At 33.8% G+C, this 17,357-nt stretch overlaps 2 protein-coding genes across 4 annotated transcripts in view; one reads left to right on the forward strand and one right to left on the reverse strand.

Annotated features, from left to right (window-relative positions):
* LOC112418694 (uncharacterized) lies at nucleotides 1-7,183 on the reverse strand. Its single transcript, XM_024775177.1, has 4 exons — nucleotides 7,163-7,183; nucleotides 6,885-7,017; nucleotides 1,634-1,732; nucleotides 1-1,304 (listed from the first exon to the last, which is right to left on the reverse strand). Exons 1-4 carry the CDS (start codon nucleotides 7,181-7,183, stop codon nucleotides 1-3), a joined length of 1,557 nt encoding a protein of 518 aa, XP_024630945.1.
* Nucleotides 7,184-7,451: 268 nt separating this feature from the next.
* LOC11419593 (callose synthase 9) overlaps nucleotides 7,452-17,357 on the forward strand; it is a 42,689-nt gene continuing 32,783 nt past the window's right edge. The window contains exons 1-12 of one of the 3 annotated variants that reach the window (XM_013615050.3): nucleotides 7,452-7,756; nucleotides 7,938-8,139; nucleotides 8,361-8,458; nucleotides 8,924-9,087; nucleotides 9,546-9,642; nucleotides 10,325-10,435; nucleotides 10,518-10,643; nucleotides 12,238-12,327; nucleotides 13,217-13,314; nucleotides 13,688-13,805; nucleotides 14,743-14,868; nucleotides 16,895-16,971. In XM_013615050.3, the coding sequence (XP_013470504.1) occupies nucleotides 7,938-8,139; nucleotides 8,361-8,458; nucleotides 8,924-9,087; nucleotides 9,546-9,642; nucleotides 10,325-10,435; nucleotides 10,518-10,643; nucleotides 12,238-12,327; nucleotides 13,217-13,314; nucleotides 13,688-13,805; nucleotides 14,743-14,868; nucleotides 16,895-16,971 (1,307 nt within the window). In that variant the 5' untranslated portion in view covers nucleotides 7,452-7,756. Of the gene's footprint in view, nucleotides 7,757-7,934; nucleotides 8,140-8,360; nucleotides 8,459-8,923; nucleotides 9,088-9,545; nucleotides 9,643-10,324; nucleotides 10,436-10,517; nucleotides 10,644-12,237; nucleotides 12,328-13,216; nucleotides 13,315-13,687; nucleotides 13,806-14,742; nucleotides 14,869-16,894; nucleotides 16,972-17,357 lie in introns of all 3 variants that reach the window. The other 2 variants (XM_024773197.2, XM_024773209.2) reach the window with 2 other exon arrangements.

Below are 17,357 nucleotides of genomic sequence, written 5' to 3' on the forward strand. Positions count from 1 at the left end.
TCACTCCATACCCTGCAAGAGTTCACTAATTTCAGCAACCAATTCTTGATCGCAATTTAGTGTAGTGGGTAGTGTAGCTTGTCTAAGCATGACATCTTTCTTCATATGAGGAGTCTTGTATTTATTGGACCCTTTAACCTTCATGATTTCAATCATGCACGACTGAAGTGTAAGAAATATTTTGTTTGAATCCACACTAGAAAATTCATCAAACGAAGTTTGCACTGCTTGAATAAGTTCATCAACCGTCCTTGTCACTTTCTTTTGTTGTAATGCTTGAATGGCTGCAAAAAATCCCAAATCCAATACATTTAAATCAGGAGAATTAGGTGGCTGATTAATCAAACGGATGTCAAATCCACCTTCAGAAGCCGCTGCTTGAAATTCTTCGTCATCAACAGAAACATGACACGGTGCATTATCTTGTTGAATGTAAATTGTTTCCGATGCAAGTTCTGGTGGCACTTTTTCTTTGACGGCCGGTAAAATCTTGTCTCTTAAGTACATTCGACTAACTTCTCTAGTAATAGAACCGATTGGTTTTGTTTCGAGTGTCCCTGCGGGTCTATTGACACTGGACCTTCTTGCAGGCACTTTTTCAACTAGAGGCCACACTCCAATTTTTCCCGACCATGTTTCATGACCTGCATAATCAAACCTAGGTCTAGCCACTGCAACTATAAACATGACCTTCATTAGATAATTTTTGTTTTTGCATGGACGGTATGGATCATCCTCATCTGCAAGAAGGTAATAATTCTGAGATTTTTTGGTCACAGAGAACCACTTTTCATCTATGTGAATAACATTGTGCATTGACTTAAACTTTGGCTCAAATGGAATGCTACTTTCCTCCAACATGGACAAACAAAATCTAAGACGAGCTTTCATATTATCATCTGTCATGTGTGGTTTTAGTGCACTTGAATGCCGACGCAAAACACCTTTTTTTATTAACCTCATTAGTTGTCCAGTGGTACACTCTAATGCTTCTGCTAGAGATCGAAGACTGCTACGTTTGTGTAGCGGTATTTCACGTATTTTTTCGATACCTATGACTTTTTTTTTCCGACCACATTTTGTTTTCTTGTGACAAACATCACTTGTTTCAATTTTTTGCCTCCAAATCGCATAAATAACATCTACGGATACTTGATAGGAAGAAGACAACCGTTTAACAACCCCCTTATTAATTTTTCTACCAGAGCTTGAATTGATCAAAACCTCACAAATATTTTGCCGCTGATAGTTGTCTAAAAAAGTTCGCTTTCTTTTAGATTGTGGCTCACTATGAATGTTGTTTCCTGTTTCATTAAATATAAAATCAAAATAGTTATAAAAAATATAAAAATAGAAATTGGTTTCAGTACATAAAATTGCATGCCATTGACATTTGACACTTTGACAGGAGTAGTAGCATGCCATAAATTTCATGGTCCATTGATAAAAAAGAATAACAAGGTGGAGTACATGTAACCATGTTGCAACAAAACGTGTACTCCTACGTCATATACATGCAGTTCATATAAAACGTGGAGAATATTGAGTGCAAAAAGTGGCACAATATAATAAAGACAAGTGCAAAACTAATATAAATAAACATTCACAAAATGAAAAAAAAAACTCCATGTACCTATATCTTCTTCGATGTTATTGTAAAAAAGTTCAGCTACATCTTCTTCATCTTCGGAGACGCTATCTTCAGACTCAAATCCAATATCTTCTTCTTCATCTGATAGATAGTCGAATAAATCATTGCTTGAATAAGTAGCATTCAAATTAGAAGTGTTCAAAACACTGCAGGGGATGTTCAAACTAATCTCTAAAGGTACATTTGAGAGGTGGTTAGAGGTGCTCAAATCATTCAAAGGAATGTTCAGATCAATATTAAGAGGCACGTTTGAGAGGTGGTTAGAAGTGTTCAAGTCATTTAAAGAGATGTTCAAATCAATATTGAGAGGCTCATTTGAGAGTGGTTAGATGTGTTCAAGTCATTCAAAGGGATATTCAAATCAATATTGAGAGGCTCATTTGAGAGGTGGTTAAATGTGTTCAAATCATTCAAAGGGGTGTTTAAATCAATATCAAGAGTCATCTTGAATTAACAATGTGAAGCTCCAATTTTCTTGCATTTTTTACCTTCAATTTATAGAAATCAAAGTGACACTCCAGTTTCTAAATTTAAATTTCAGATGAATTAGTGTGCCATTTTGTTACCGCCAATTTTTTTATAAAATGAAAGAAAAGCTTGAAAAATTTGCGCCAATTTTTTATAGGAGTAAAGCAGTTTTGGAAGTTGAAGAGGCAAATAAATTTTGGCTTGAATTTTGGTGTATTATTGAGCAACGTGTTTCCTCTCTTCAATGAAAGAACATGAAAAATAACCAAGCACCTTAATTAATGTGGTGAGAACATCAACGGTTACAGAAAATCAGAATTCATAAGGGCAAATAAGGTATTTTGGCTTAAATTAAATGACAAAGACATCATTTCTTAAAATATGTGATTTGGTCAATTTTGCTTATAAAAAATTACGGAGGGAGTAGCAATATTTTAGTCAACATCATATAATTCACATCGTATAATCTTCGTAGGTACTTCTTTAACAACACATGGGTAGAACACAACTCGACAAACTCATGGATGATAATTCATCGACAACTTAACAACTCATGGATGATAATTCATCAACAACGACATTGACTCGACATATGCGACAATGCAACTTAGACACTTATATGCATGTGGTACCAATCGTCATCATAAGTATTAATATACTTTTATCGTGCGGAGGACAAAGCTCCTAAAACGTGCGGAGGACAAAGCTCCTAATCGTGGTGAGGACAAAGCTCAATGAAATGCTATGCATGGACTCTTAACAACAAAACACCGTAATCATCGTAATCAACATATCATCATGCATCCAATAATTTGGAGCTAAACGTCATCATTTCATAATATATATATAGACATCATGCACTTAGTTAAATAACAGCAGTAGCACAGTCAAATCACACAACAATAGAGAGATATCAATATATCAATTGCAATTCACAACATAACAATATTAATGTGAAGCATCAACAACTTAAACATCAAACATCTTCCACATAAGGCGTATAAATATTTCACATAACCAACAACAGCAACATAGGCGACACATAAACATCTCAGGATATAACAATATCGAATGATAATCAACAACAACTCATGTAACTTAGTTAAATAACAATAACAGCATAATCAGATTATATCAACAGCTTAATACCAATTCATTTTCAACAACTTCCTGATCATTCAATAATAATTCAAGTAATGCAATCAATCAATAAATCACATTATAAACACTTAGCATTTCAATATAGCTTCACAATTCACAATCATTATCTTTAATAGGTCACACTATGTACCTAAAGTTCATTTCTAACCAATCCAAGCAACTCAAGTCTCATAATGCACTAAAAACACTCAATTCTGGAAGTGCTCGCGAGGCGAGAGCATCTGCTCGCCGTGGCGAGTACAAGCCAACTTTCCAACTAAGGTTGTTCTAGGTTCAATCTCATTCTAAATCATTCTCTAATCAATAGTAGGCACCTAAAGGTACTCAAAGGCATCTAAGGTTCAACTCAAAAGGTCGAAACACAAAATCTAACATGCTCTCTGCCTTAGCTCGCTATGGCGAGTAAGGTTGCTCGCAATGGCGAGCAATACCAAAACACTCGCGAGGCGAAGGGGAAGGCTCGCGAGGCGAGGATCATAGCTCGCCGTGGCGAGCGATGAATCTAGGCTCGGACATGATGCGCTTTCTACACGAAAATCATCATCTAACAAGGTTCTAAGCCTAATTTCAATTCCAGAATTCATCTAAATCATTATCTAAGGTCTAAGGACAGTTTCTACATCTTTTTAACAAGTTTCCACCGTTTAATCATCAATTCTATCAATTTGACCTAATTTCCGATTCTTCTTAAATCCAAATATTAATATTCTATCCCAATATATATATATATAAAATGTTTCTATAACAATAATAAATAACAATTATATCTCTATAACATATATATATATATATATATATATATATATATTTATTTCCATAACAAATCATACATATTTCTATAACAGATTATATATATTTCTACAATAAATAACATTTATTTCTATAACAAATCGCATTTATTTCTGCAACAAATCGTGTATATATTTCTATAACAAATGACATATATACATTCCTAAATCAAATAACATATATTATATTTTTAAATCAAATAGCATATATATATATATTTCTAAATCAAATAACATATATATTTCTAAATCAAATAACATATATATTATATTAATAAATATATAACATATATCATAACAAAATATCACTCATCAAAATAAATCATATAAATCACACAAATCATATAAGTATATTCTAAACTCATTTAAAATAATCAAATAATTAGAGAGGGCGTTACACCCAATACTCTGTTCCATAATACACCGTTGTTCTGACAATTGTCTGGTATTTTTTCACTTCAACTTAAACAGTGCATTTGTATAACAAAAAGCATCTGAGGCTCTTCTTCATTTCAACAATTCAACTTGAATACGATAATTTACATATGCTTTTATCTCTCTGTCATTTTGTACCATAAACCCAAGATTTTTGTTGTTGAAAGAATCAACCCAATATATTTAAATTGTGTAACTTGTATGATATGATCTCCAACTTTCACCTCTAAGGTCGAACTACTTCGCCTTTTATTGAAATTACACTACATATATTATGTATTGCTTTTACTCAAACGAAATTCGTACGCTTCCAAGACTTGTCTCCAACATCCCATTCAATCCCTCCATCGACTCTCTAATTAAGACTACGTCATCTACAAAATTTATACATTTTGGTGCTAGTTGTTGGATGTGTTTGCAAGTACATCAAAAACTAAAGTAAAAAGATAATGGATTAGGATTGACCCTTGGTCCAATCCTGATTATGAAAATATCATTGATATGGATTAAGGCTAACCCCTAGTCTAATCCTTGTTATGAAAAAAATCTTTGATAATGCTACCAAGAGACAAATAATAAAACTCACGAAGAAATTTAAACTTCAACAACTTTTTTGCATCCAAAAAGTTGTTTGAGAGACTTAATAACCTTTATATATAAGATAAGATATGCCATAATTTAAAAAAAAAAAAAAAAAGCAGAAAATTAGGAACGAAAATTGCAACAATCTTGCTGGCTTCAAAAAGTTGTGAGATTTAAGAACTTTTATAAGATTAGGAATAGAAAAAGATTAGGAATGAAATTTGCAATAAATTTTTTAGCTTCAAAAAGTTATCTAAGAGACTTAAGAACTTTTATATATAAGATATAATAAAATAAGAGATAATTTAAAAAATGCGAAAAATTAGCAAAGAAATCTACAAAAACTTTTTTGGTTTCAAAAAAGTTGTCTAAAAGACTTAGAACATTTATATATAAGATAAAATATATTTATATTGAAGGAATATATATATATATTTTTTTTTGAAGACTAATACCTCAAATTCGTCCTTGAATTTTCAAAAATCAGCCAAATTCGTCCCTGAATTTTGCGAAATATATATTTAGTCCTCAAATTTACAAAATGTTCATCAAATCAGTCCCTCCGTTAAGTTGGTATATTAACGGAGGTGACATGTACCGTTAACTTCTTACAAAACTTACCACGTCAGATGCCACACAAGCAGGGACCAAATTGATTGATTTTCAGAAAATTTCTAATGACCAAATTGATTGATTTTCAGAAAATTGCCAAGGAACAGATTGATTGATTTTCAGAAAATTGCAAAATTTCCAACAACACTTTCTCCTCTTTCTCATGAACGACTCTTTCTTCCCCAAATATATAAATTTGTAACCCTAATGTTATAATTAGTCACATAGAGTTCAAAATCCCCAAAATTTCTTCCATGAATTGATGCAAAAGTTCTTCCTCAATTCAAAAAACTTAAAACCCTAATTTTTTTGATTCAATTCGAAATTCAAAAATCAGTGGTCATTGTTGAAGATTTGATGTTTAGAAATGATGGGTGGTGGGCGTATGGGCAAAAACAGCTACAACAGTCGGTCTTCATCTTCAAGCTCTATGTACAATGATGATGTGAGAGAGCTTCAATGTTGGTGTCCTAGAATTTATGTTGTAAAAAAAGCCAACACCGTCAATAACCCAGGAAGGCCTTTCTATGTCTGCCCTCTGCCAAAGGTTTGTTTAACAATGGTTATGTGATGTGTCAATGGTTTGTTAAAATAGTACTGATTTTGTCTTTTGATTGTATAGGATGATGGTGAAAATTGTAAATTTTTGTGTGATTGAGTTGTTTAAAATGTTATTGCATTGTGCCAAGTCTGTGTAATGTTGTAATGAAAAGAGGTTGCCAATGAATGAATTTAACCCTTCTGTCAAAAAATTTCAATCAAATTGGTCTTTCTATTGCATGTCTATCCATCATATCGATCCCTAAATTAGTGAAAATACCATCAAATAAGTCCTTGAATTTTCACAACATATATCACTGTGATCCTTGGTGCATATATTTGCTGAACAAAGTAAAAAGTAAAAGACACACTTTGATTGTAAAAAGACGAATATTTGCAAACCATCATAAGTCATACATCTGATGTTCATAAGTCATTACATAGCCAAAAAATAACATTATATAGCCATCAAGTCATTTGACGTTCTTAAGTCATTACATATCCAAAAAAGCATAAATTAAACAAGTCCAAAAAAACATTAATTAAACTAGTCCAGAAACATAATTTAAGCAAGCATCACTACTTTGGAAATCTTGGAATTGAGATAAACTCCATGTATTGGGGTTGAGTAGAAGCGGATGACCAACAATTTGGATTTGGAACTCTAATAACTCCAGGAGCAGTTAGATTTTGTGGAGCAGGACCCCTCAGTGGTGTTTGTTTATGCTTGTCATTCGAAATCACTGGTTCTCTCATGCCATTTCTCCTCGTACCCATTCCCTGCAAATAAAATCAATCATACCAGTCCTTAAATTATAACAATATCTATTAAATTAGTCCTTAAATTATGACAATAAATATCAAATCGATCATTATCATAGAGGGGTATAATTGGAAACACAAAAGTTAAAAGTGCAATTTTTACCAGTTCCATCAAATTAGTCATTGTACACGTGACTGCATTGTTGACATGTGTACAGGACAACACAATACGCAAGAGAACACATCATCACCACTAACGGAGCTTTTGGACGGAGAGACCATCTGACGTTTATAAAATTCAGGGACTAAATAAATATTTCGCAAAATTCAGGGACGAATTTAACTGATTTTTAAAAATTTAAGGACGAATTTGAGGTATTAAAAAATAAAACAAAGAGTTCGTTTCACTTTCGCTCCAAACAAAAATAAAATAAAAATAAAAAGCATTCTCTTTCGTTTCATTTTAGTGAGTTTCCTTTCACTTTCACTTTGTTCTGCATCATCACACCTCAGACGTCATCGTAATCGAAACCCTAAAATCCATACAAAAAAAAAACCGCGTTTGGACGTACGAGTTGGAAACGCATTCAACTTCACTTACCGGAGTTAGTCCTCGGCGGTCACAACCACCGAGAACGTTCAGGTTTTCATTTTTTCCATTTCTTCTCCTCTTTTCTACCAATTCAACCGCGATCTACGCCATGGCATCGGAGCTCCACTCTGAAACGCGCGATTGACATCATAACTTTACTCAACTGTAAAACAGTATTGTTTGATGGATTCTGAATCAATGTTCATTAGTCGATTTATTATTGTTAGATTCAGTGGAAACTCTTCCTTCATTCTTTTACTTATCTGCTAAAAAGCCCATTTTAAATAATTAATTAATTTCATGTTACAAATTCAATTCAATTCAATGCATGTTTGTATGTTAGCAGATGTCTCGACCTGAGGAGCTTTGGGAGCGGTTAGTTAGGGCTGCTTTGAGAAGGGAGAGAACCGGCGATGATGCATATGGTCGACCTGCTGCAGGAATTGCTGGAAATGTGCCTTCTGCTCTTGCTAAAAATAGAGATATTGATGAAATTTTAAGAGTTGCAGATGAGATTCAAGACGAAGATCCCACCGTTTCCAGAATATGTATGTTTGCCTTCATCTCTATCCATTTTATATCAAGTATTTCGGTTCTATATTATCTCCTAGATTTCTCCTGTGGTGGTACTGTGGATTATAGGGAAAATGTTAAATGCTGAAGTCTGCACGAGTCCTTTTGACGAAAACCCCTTCAATTTCACCACTGAAATCCTCTAGAGTGTTCCAGATGCCCATTCTTCGTTCTAAATATTTCTTACTTTTTGCAGTATGTGAGCATGCCTATTCGTTATCACAAAATCTGGACCCCAATAGTGAAGGCCGAGGTGTTTTACAATTCAAGACCGGTTTGATGTCTGTCATTAAGGTATATATTGAATGTCTAGCTAAAGAGTTTTGATTGGGATACTAGGATTGTGAGTATCAGTATGTTTTTATTTGGACGTGACTCTGCGTTGCTCCTCTTGCTTGGTTGGTATATTAGAATTTTGCTGGACAATCTGTCAAAGCCGTACCATGAAAAGTTTACATCATTTAGCTTCCTTATAATCTCATTGCAGGATTTACCTTTTCATTTAGTTCATGAGAATGTTGCCTTATAGTCATTTTGATAACTAGTTCATACATGCTTCTGTATAATGCAATGCTATCAGGATCTTCGTTCAGATCAAACTAAGTTTTAAATATCAGGATACTTGGGGCACAAGCTCTACAATATATAGTGTAATTGTTTTATAAAATTTCTAAGCTGTAAAATCATCAAGCCCGTTTTTAAAATTGTAAAGGATTCAGTGTCCTCATTTTATCTTTGCTTTTTTGTTTATATTTTCAGCAAAAGCTGGCTAAAAAGGAAGTTGGAACCATAGATAGAAGTCAGGACATTGCCCGACTACAAGAGTTCTACAAGAGTTACAGAAAGAAGAATAATGTAGATAGATTACGTGAGGAGGAAATGCAGTTGAGGGAATCTGGTGCTTTCAGCCGGAATCTTGGCGAGTACGTTTCTGACTAATCTGTGTGTAGTGTCTGTTTAGACGATATTGTTTTTCCTCTTCGCCACCCTTCGGGTTTCATGTAACTATTTGCCCCCAAAATTAGCGAGTTCTAGAATGTGACCGGCTGTTATTTTTACATTTGTTCTTGTACTATTACATTTTCTTTTTGATGGATTTCACCTGTCCAATTAAAGTTTGATTGTTATCTTCAGTATAATTTACCTAGTTTAACATTCAGGGTTTCATCTCTCTCTCTCTCTCTCTCTCTCTCTTTTTAAATAGTGGTGATAGCAGGGGGGGTGTAGCCAGGAAATTGATGTTTAGGAATTTGTTCTGGAAAATTTATATATTATAACATAAATTATATATTATATTCAATATTGGTATATAATTTATTCCTGCTATTTGTTTTGATTATTCTTATTCCTTTTCTCATTAAGTCTTTCATGCTGAATACAGGTTGGAGCGCAAGACTGTGAAGAGGAAAAGAGTTTTTGCTACCTTAAAGGTTTTAGGAACAGTGCTTGAGCAACTGAGTGAAGAAATCCCTGATGAGGTTGGGTTCTTCCTTTGAACAAATGTAATATATTAATATGATTTTTAATTTTCTTATTTTTAGGGATTATATGGAATAGGGTTTTCCAAGCATTATAAAACATGAAACAATCAGGATTTGAGAGAAAACTAAGTGCAATATTTTCTGAAATGTCTACTCAATTTCATTGAGTTATGGGTTCAGTTAAACACCTACTTGTAGAGTACACAAATCTGTAGGGACTCTAATCTAAGAGGTATCACAGTGAAGCCAATGTCATATATGCCCTTTTTAGTAATTATGCAGTACAACATAAACTACTTACCAGAAACAGTGCAAGCATTTATATTAGCCTTTTGTTACTGCATTGTAGAAGGATTTTGGAATGGAGATAGAAGTGCTGTATTGAAGCAATCCAATGTTTGCTGTATTTTTTAATAAAAGCTGCTACGGTGTATTTGTTTAGTTTTATGGAATGCTTGATTTCATTAGGATTAGTATTGTTGTTACAGTTATTTTTTAATAATTTTGTTTTGATTGTACTGTTTAATTTTTTTCTGGGTGTAATTAGAATTATGAGGAGTACAGTAAGATGTTTTTTATGTAAAAAAAGGTGTGTATGTTAGCTGGGATTTTGCAAGATATTTTATATCATTTATTTCTGAACTCGAGCATCTCTTAAACTGTTTATCTTTGTTGCCAGCTTAAGCGGGTCATGGAATCAGATTCTGCATCGACAGAGGATCTGATTGCATACAACATCATCCCTATAGATGCTACTACTTCAACAAATGCTATTGTTTTTTTCCCCGAGGTTCTTGAGCTTTCTTTATTTAAGACCTTTTTTTTCCTTCCCGTTTTGTGACGGCATCTTACCCGCAAGAACTTATTGTTAGGTGCAAGCAGCAGTTTCAGCTCTCAAATATTTCAGTGGCTTGCCTGAACTGCCCAGGGCCTATTTCATTTCTCCCACAAGGAATGCCAACATGTTAGATTTTCTGCAGTATACTTTTGGATTTCAGGTCTGTATATGTGGGTTTTTTATTTGGTGTCAGTTGTCAAGTCAAGATTGGTCTTGTTCTTTCAGTTATCTTATTGTTTTTGCGTTCTTGAATTAAGCATTCTTTATCTCTTCTCTAATATGCAGTGAAACCAAATTGTTGTATTCTTTAAAATATATAGTCCTTATACGCAAATATTAGTACTGGCTGAGCAATAGCAATTATAGCATCAATACTTAAATATACTTTTGAGTCCATTGCATACATATATATTTTAGGAGGTCAACAAGAGTTATTGGCTTTGTGTGTACCATTTTGTATCAAAATAAGGGGTGGGGGGTTGTAATTTGCACCATGAGTTCCCCTTCAGTCCAAAATGATTGCTCTTAAAAATGAAATCGGTACTTTAAAATGCAAAAGTATGTGCCTCACTGTTTTTGAACTAAATGTCTATACCAATATTCTATCAGAGGAACAGTGTGAGCTTTACAAAGCAGCAACAAGTCTATGCATTTGTCCTTTTGTGTACTCCCATGTATACAATTGATTGACAGTAAATAAAACTGTGGACTTGCCAATGGCATTGTCAAGAAAGAGCCTTTGATGGTTAGGAGTGTAGACTTCTGTAGAGATTTTAAGGTCTGTAGAGATTTTAAGGTTTAAACTTTATTGAACTGGCTGCTATCAAAGGATAGATTAGCTACAGCTCTGTATAACTACAGTGTACCACAGAGGGGCTTATTAATATCTCTATGTAACTAACTCAATAGATTGTAACCAACTCAACCGACACGAGTCAGTTGAGCCATGCATAGCCAGCCGTATAAAGACCTTCACTATATCTGTAACAGAATATGAAAAAGCAATAACAGAATTTCAGAGATCAAAGAATCTCCATTGACGAATACACAAATCTAATATGGTATCAGAGAATCTAATACAGCTCAGTATAACTACATTGTACCATAGAGATATTACTAAGCTACTCTATGATACACTGTAGTTATATTGAGCTGTAGCTAATCTATCCTTTGATAGCAGCAAATGATGAAAAAATTGTAGTTCTCTGGATCACCCAAGTCTCTAATAACATAAAGTCTCAATTCAAAAACTTACACTGGATAAAATAGAAATTTAAAATGGCCATATCATGAAAAGTTGAGAGATTATTTAAACCCGGTTTAGCGTTCTAGAAAGCAGAAAAGGAATTACCAGCTTAAAAATCATGATGAATCTATATAAACGAAATCAACTTTTTTTGTTACAAAAAATCTCTTGAAACTAAACTTATTGACTATAATGGGTTTTAAAATTGCTGGATTAGATTTTCTGCCACGATGATATTGTAATTTGAATTATCTTGGTGGGACTGCATAATTGGATTCCAAAGCAATAACTTCATTCAGTCTGAAAATTAAAGTAATTTGATTGGAACTTTTCACAATTGTGATTATCAGTACCCTTTCTGATTGTTATTCTTTTATTTACTTGAATTAAGTAACTTTGATTATTTCTACTTTTTTTTTTTGTTGATATTTTATAAGTATAAATCATTTCGACATTGGCATTCTTACGAACTCATTTTTATCATGCGTATGATTTTTTTTGCCACCAGAAAGATAATGTTGCTAATCAGCATGAACACATAGTTCATCTGCTTGCAAATGAGCAATCTCGGCTTGGAGTTCCAGACAAAACCGAACCCGTAAGTATATAATTCTCTAGGCCTTGAGGATCATTTACCTTATTGGATTTCCTCAAGGTTTTCCTGTTAAGCGTTTTATTTGCAAAATGCTACATCATTTACTGAATGAAATGAGTTTACTAGATATTCACAATTTTAACTTGTGATTTATTCTGTTTGTGGTCAATTGCTACATACGAAACTAGCTGGGTTTAAGGTGATTAAGCTCATAGCCATACAATCAAGCTACAGGAGAGGGTAATCTTGAGGAGATTAAGTGTTGAGACATGCAGTATAGAAACTAAATTTGGTTTATGCTATTTAGGTTGACCTGGGAAGCAAGATACCCGCTGCAAAGTTTGATGGAGTGTATTAGAGGAATAAAAACAAGTTACTCCAGATTTTCATTTATATGAAATAGGGTGAATGGTAGGGTTCCTACCAAGGAAATGTGGAAAGTTTTAGAGAAAAGGAAGTTTGTGTTGCCTGTATTGAAGTGTAGTTTAATAATAGTTTCTGTATTATATTGATGCCTGTGCATTTACAAGAGGTGCCAGAAGTTGAGTTTCTGGTGGCTGTGCTGGTGGTGGCTTAGAAGGATTTTCACAAGCCATCAGGATCAGAGGTTTCTTGACGCTATGTGAGGGTTTGAGAATTCCAAGAGGGAAGAGAGTTTTAGAAGTGTTTGTGAAACTGAAAATGCAGCGAATGATTAACTGAATTAAGTCCTTACATTTAATCTAGGTATAGTTAGCTAACTAAACCAAGTTGGTTAATGTAACAACCGTACGGAGCAGTCCACTTGTCCAGCATGATAATTTCATATTTTATCATTATTTTGTTACTCCGCTCTTAGCAATTTTTTGTGCTATATTTGTTCTTATTCTCATCATCTATATCTTGTTTCCAGAAATTGGATGAAGCAGCCTTGCAGAAAGTATTCCTGAAGTCCCTCGATAATTACATAAATTGGTGCAACTACCTATGCATTCAGCCTATTTGGAGCAGGTAGTACAACTATTTATATTTTGTATGAAAACCAATTGTACCACCTCCGTTCCTTTTTAATTGTCACTTTTTGACATTTTTCACTAATCAAGACAATCAATAAATGTTACTACTTTTGATACAATAATATATCCTTTTCCAATAATAGCCTCATTCATTTAATATCTTGTTTCATATATTTCACTCTCTGTAATAAATAACTAAGGGTAATATTGGTAAAACAACATTTAATATTGCTTTGAACTTTGAAAGTGATAATTAAATATAAACAAAACTTTTCTATGAAAAGGACATTTAAAAAGGAACGGAGGGGGTATTTTGTTATTATCTATGTGTATAATTACCGACATTGAAGGGGTTATTGTGGTTTTAGTTTGGAGGCTGTTGGTAAAGAGAAGAAATTGCTGTATGTTTCTTTATACCTCCTAATATGGGGTGAAGCTTCAAATGTCAGGTTTCTACCAGAATGCTTGTGTTACATATTCCATCATGTAAGTCAATTGAACAGTGTCAGTCATTTTTCTCTTTTATTGTTTCTGTTAAGTTGTTCTTAATTAATTTACTGGTATTTGTTGTCGTGATATTGCTTACCTAAGTATTCTTTGCTGTTACAGTTTAGTTGTATTAATTTGATTGCTTCACTGTATGAATGCAGTATTGGTCTGAACTGGTTGATACCTGGTACTAATGCAAACAGTGATGAAACATTTTTAGATATGAATTAGGTCAAATACATCCGGGGGCCGTTCTTTAACGTTTGTACCGGATTAGTCCGTTTAGTTTTTTTAGTTTTATGCAAGTAATAGTGAACAAGTTAGTCCTTTATTTTATTTTTTGTAACAAATCCATCTCTGTTTTCATCTAACTTTGTTTATAAGTGCTTACATTATTTTCAAATTGGTTCTTCATGTCAGTAAAAGTGAACAAGTTAGTCCTTTATTTATTTATTTTTGGTAACAAACTGCTACATTTTTTCATCCAACTTTGTTAAAAAGTCCTTACATGACTATTTAACATTGAGGTGAAATGCCCCCAAAGTGTTTATGGCCCCAAATATGGTTAATTACATAGATTTTCTTATTGTTTCCCAATTCAATCCTCTTAGAAATTATGGTTGGGCCTAACACAACCCCACAAAACCAGCTTGTGAGGTGAGGATTGCCCCCACTTATAAACACATTGTCCGGCCATCTCCTATCCGATGTGGGACTCCTAACAAATCCTAATTTTACAAATAAGTATTTCATCAATAACATTATAAATCAAGTAACTGATGATTTTGTTGCTCGCTACTTTTGTTTAAATTTTTCAGTAACTTCATTATTTTTTGTTCTTCCTTTTTTTTTTTAATATAAATATTTTAGTTTCTATTTTGCTTTTGCATATCGCTGGATATCATTTATGATTGAATCTTGCAAATAAGTGCAGATGGCTAGAGAGATGGATGAGATTTTAAGGCAGCAGATTGCGCAGACAGCTAATAGTTGCACTTCTGAGAATGGCGTGTCATTCCTTGATCATGTTATCCTTCCTCTCTATGATGTTATTTCTGCAGTAAGTCTCACAGTGTTCCATTAAATTTTTATTAAACTTTACAATGTCAAAAGTTGAAATGAGTTCTGCACATCAGCAGTAGATGACGGCCATAATTTTATGCTGTGGATATGCATAAAATCATCTAGCTATGTTATTTTTTGAATATGCATGGCCATTCATCTAAGTAATTTGAATAGAAGATACTGAATATATTCACGTTTGAGTTAATGCTTAAACTAGTCCTACAAAGACACACGAGAGAAAAACCTGGACCCCTTACATTCTCGTCACATTGATTTGGTGGTACCATAAATTTTTTAAACAAATTTTCAAAAAGAAACAAACCCTACCATGCAGACTCTGCAGCACCTTCATCTCCTTTAAGAACAACTTTGTAATTAATGATGTTAGGCTCTTTCCGTCATTCCTTCATCTCCTTCGAGAACAACTCTGCCGCTTTGACACTACCCTACCTGCATCACCCGTTTAACATAAGGATGTGTATTTTCTCATTGGTCTTGAACATGATGTGGTTTTCGTTTTATTGAAAACCTAAACAACTTTCGTCTGGTCGTACTTGCGGAGCGTGTCGAGAAAAACAGTGATGTGTTGGGGTTTTGTTTTGATGTCCATGAAATCTTCAATTTCATCGATGGCCCTTATAGCTTATTAGAGATATAGAGCAGTTAGCTTAAGAGATTAGCTTAGCACTACTATGTTAGTGATCTTAGTTTAAGCTTAGAGCTAAGTATGTACAGCTGGCATATCAATGTTAGCCACTATATATACTATAATCTTCAGTGTAATCAATACAATTCAGATAATAACAAATTCAGTTAGATCTCATTTTTCTCTCTCTTCTCTCTTCTCTCTCTCTCTCACTTTCTCTCTCCTCTAACTGTTTCAAGCTCCATCAATGGAGTTTCACAGTTTCTAACACAGCTTGTCGCAAGTCCTGTAAAGACAAGACGCCATACTATTATGAAGAAGGAAAAGGGTTGGGGTGAGGTTTCGTTGGTCAATTTCGACAACCACCATGCAATGTTGATTTGACGAACCTTGGCCACGATTTGGGAAGGATTTTGAGTAGTTGAAGAGAACACAACTTCAGAGTGGTGCTTGAGGTGGGGAGGGTTTGGGTGAGAGGGTGATGGTGTAGAGGGAGGCTGGATTCCACAGCGTGGAAATGGTCGAGCTGTTGGTGGTGGAAGGATCTGTGTAGCGGCGGTGTAAGCGTCGTTGCTAGCGGTGGGAGCATAACAGACTTGCCTTCGACTCTATTTTACACAGTAATAGGGACACACATTTGTGTTGGAGGCGCTTCTGTGGCGCACACGAATGATGGTGAGTTACATTGCCAAGCGGCTAGGGAGTGCTGCTCACTGGCCAATTGGTGTTGGAAAAACCCTGAGCTAACAAAAGGAGAGACATAAAGATTGTATTGTTGTAGTCTAAAGTTTGTTTGAATCTGTATACTTACAAAATAGTATACCGTATTACTCACCTTAATTCCAATATTGTTGTACATTATGTTACTCTATTCAAACAGAAATTTAAGGATGAGGAAATTTAAGAACTATATTCAAATAAAAACTAGGAAAATGTTAACTAGTGCCCCGGGGCACTAGTTAAGGAAACCAAATATAGTACAAGTATCTTGGAACTTGTGTAGTCAATAGTCAAAGTTAAAAAAGTGTAAAGGATGATGTTTTCCATGCAAATATTTCTTTTTTTTGTTTCCTTAACTAGTGCCGTTGAGTTTTATAGAATTTTAAATTATAATTTCTTTCATTTAAGAACACTTGTAGTCTTATATAGTACTAGTTAGTCTTCTAGCTCAGTTTTCTGTTATATGAATTGTTTTCATTTAGAGGTCAATTTCTGTAATTCTAGAATCTTCAGTTTAGTTCAAAAACTTTGAATCTGAATTAGTTAATACGGAAATCAGTTTTGAGAAACACTCATTCAAATTCTCTTCTTTGTCAAACTTTATTAATCGTTCTGGTACCGTAGTAATTTATCATTTATTTACATGGACTTTCAGGAAGCTGCAAGCAATGATAATGGGAAGGCATCTCATTCCTCCTGGAGAAATTATGATGATTTTAATGAGTATTTCTGGTAAAAGTTCTTCTGAAACCATCACCTTTATTGAAATTGTTTCTTATCTGTAGATTACTGATTTTGTTGCCTATAAATAGGATTGCAGGGTTGATAGGGAGTGGGAATCATTTGATGCAAATTAGAATTGGGACCAAGTAGATAATTGCCTAATAAGTACAAATAATCTATACCATCATATAAAAGGGAGCTCTAAAGTTAACTGCCACTAAACTAACTACTAATTTTGCTGAGGCCTTTTTCTCTAGAAAGTTTTCTTCAACTCCTTCATTTTTTAAACTTAAATCTACATCATAATTGAAGGTAAAAAACTAACCACCAAATTTACACCCACTCACTTTTGTGAAGGAGTATTTTAGCATTTTACATGTATGGGTGGTTGAGTC

The sequence above is a fragment of the Medicago truncatula genome, chromosome 1, assembly GCF_003473485.1.
Source record: "Medicago truncatula cultivar Jemalong A17 chromosome 1, MtrunA17r5.0-ANR, whole genome shotgun sequence".
Classification (NCBI taxonomy): Eukaryota; Viridiplantae; Streptophyta; class Magnoliopsida; order Fabales; family Fabaceae; genus Medicago; species Medicago truncatula.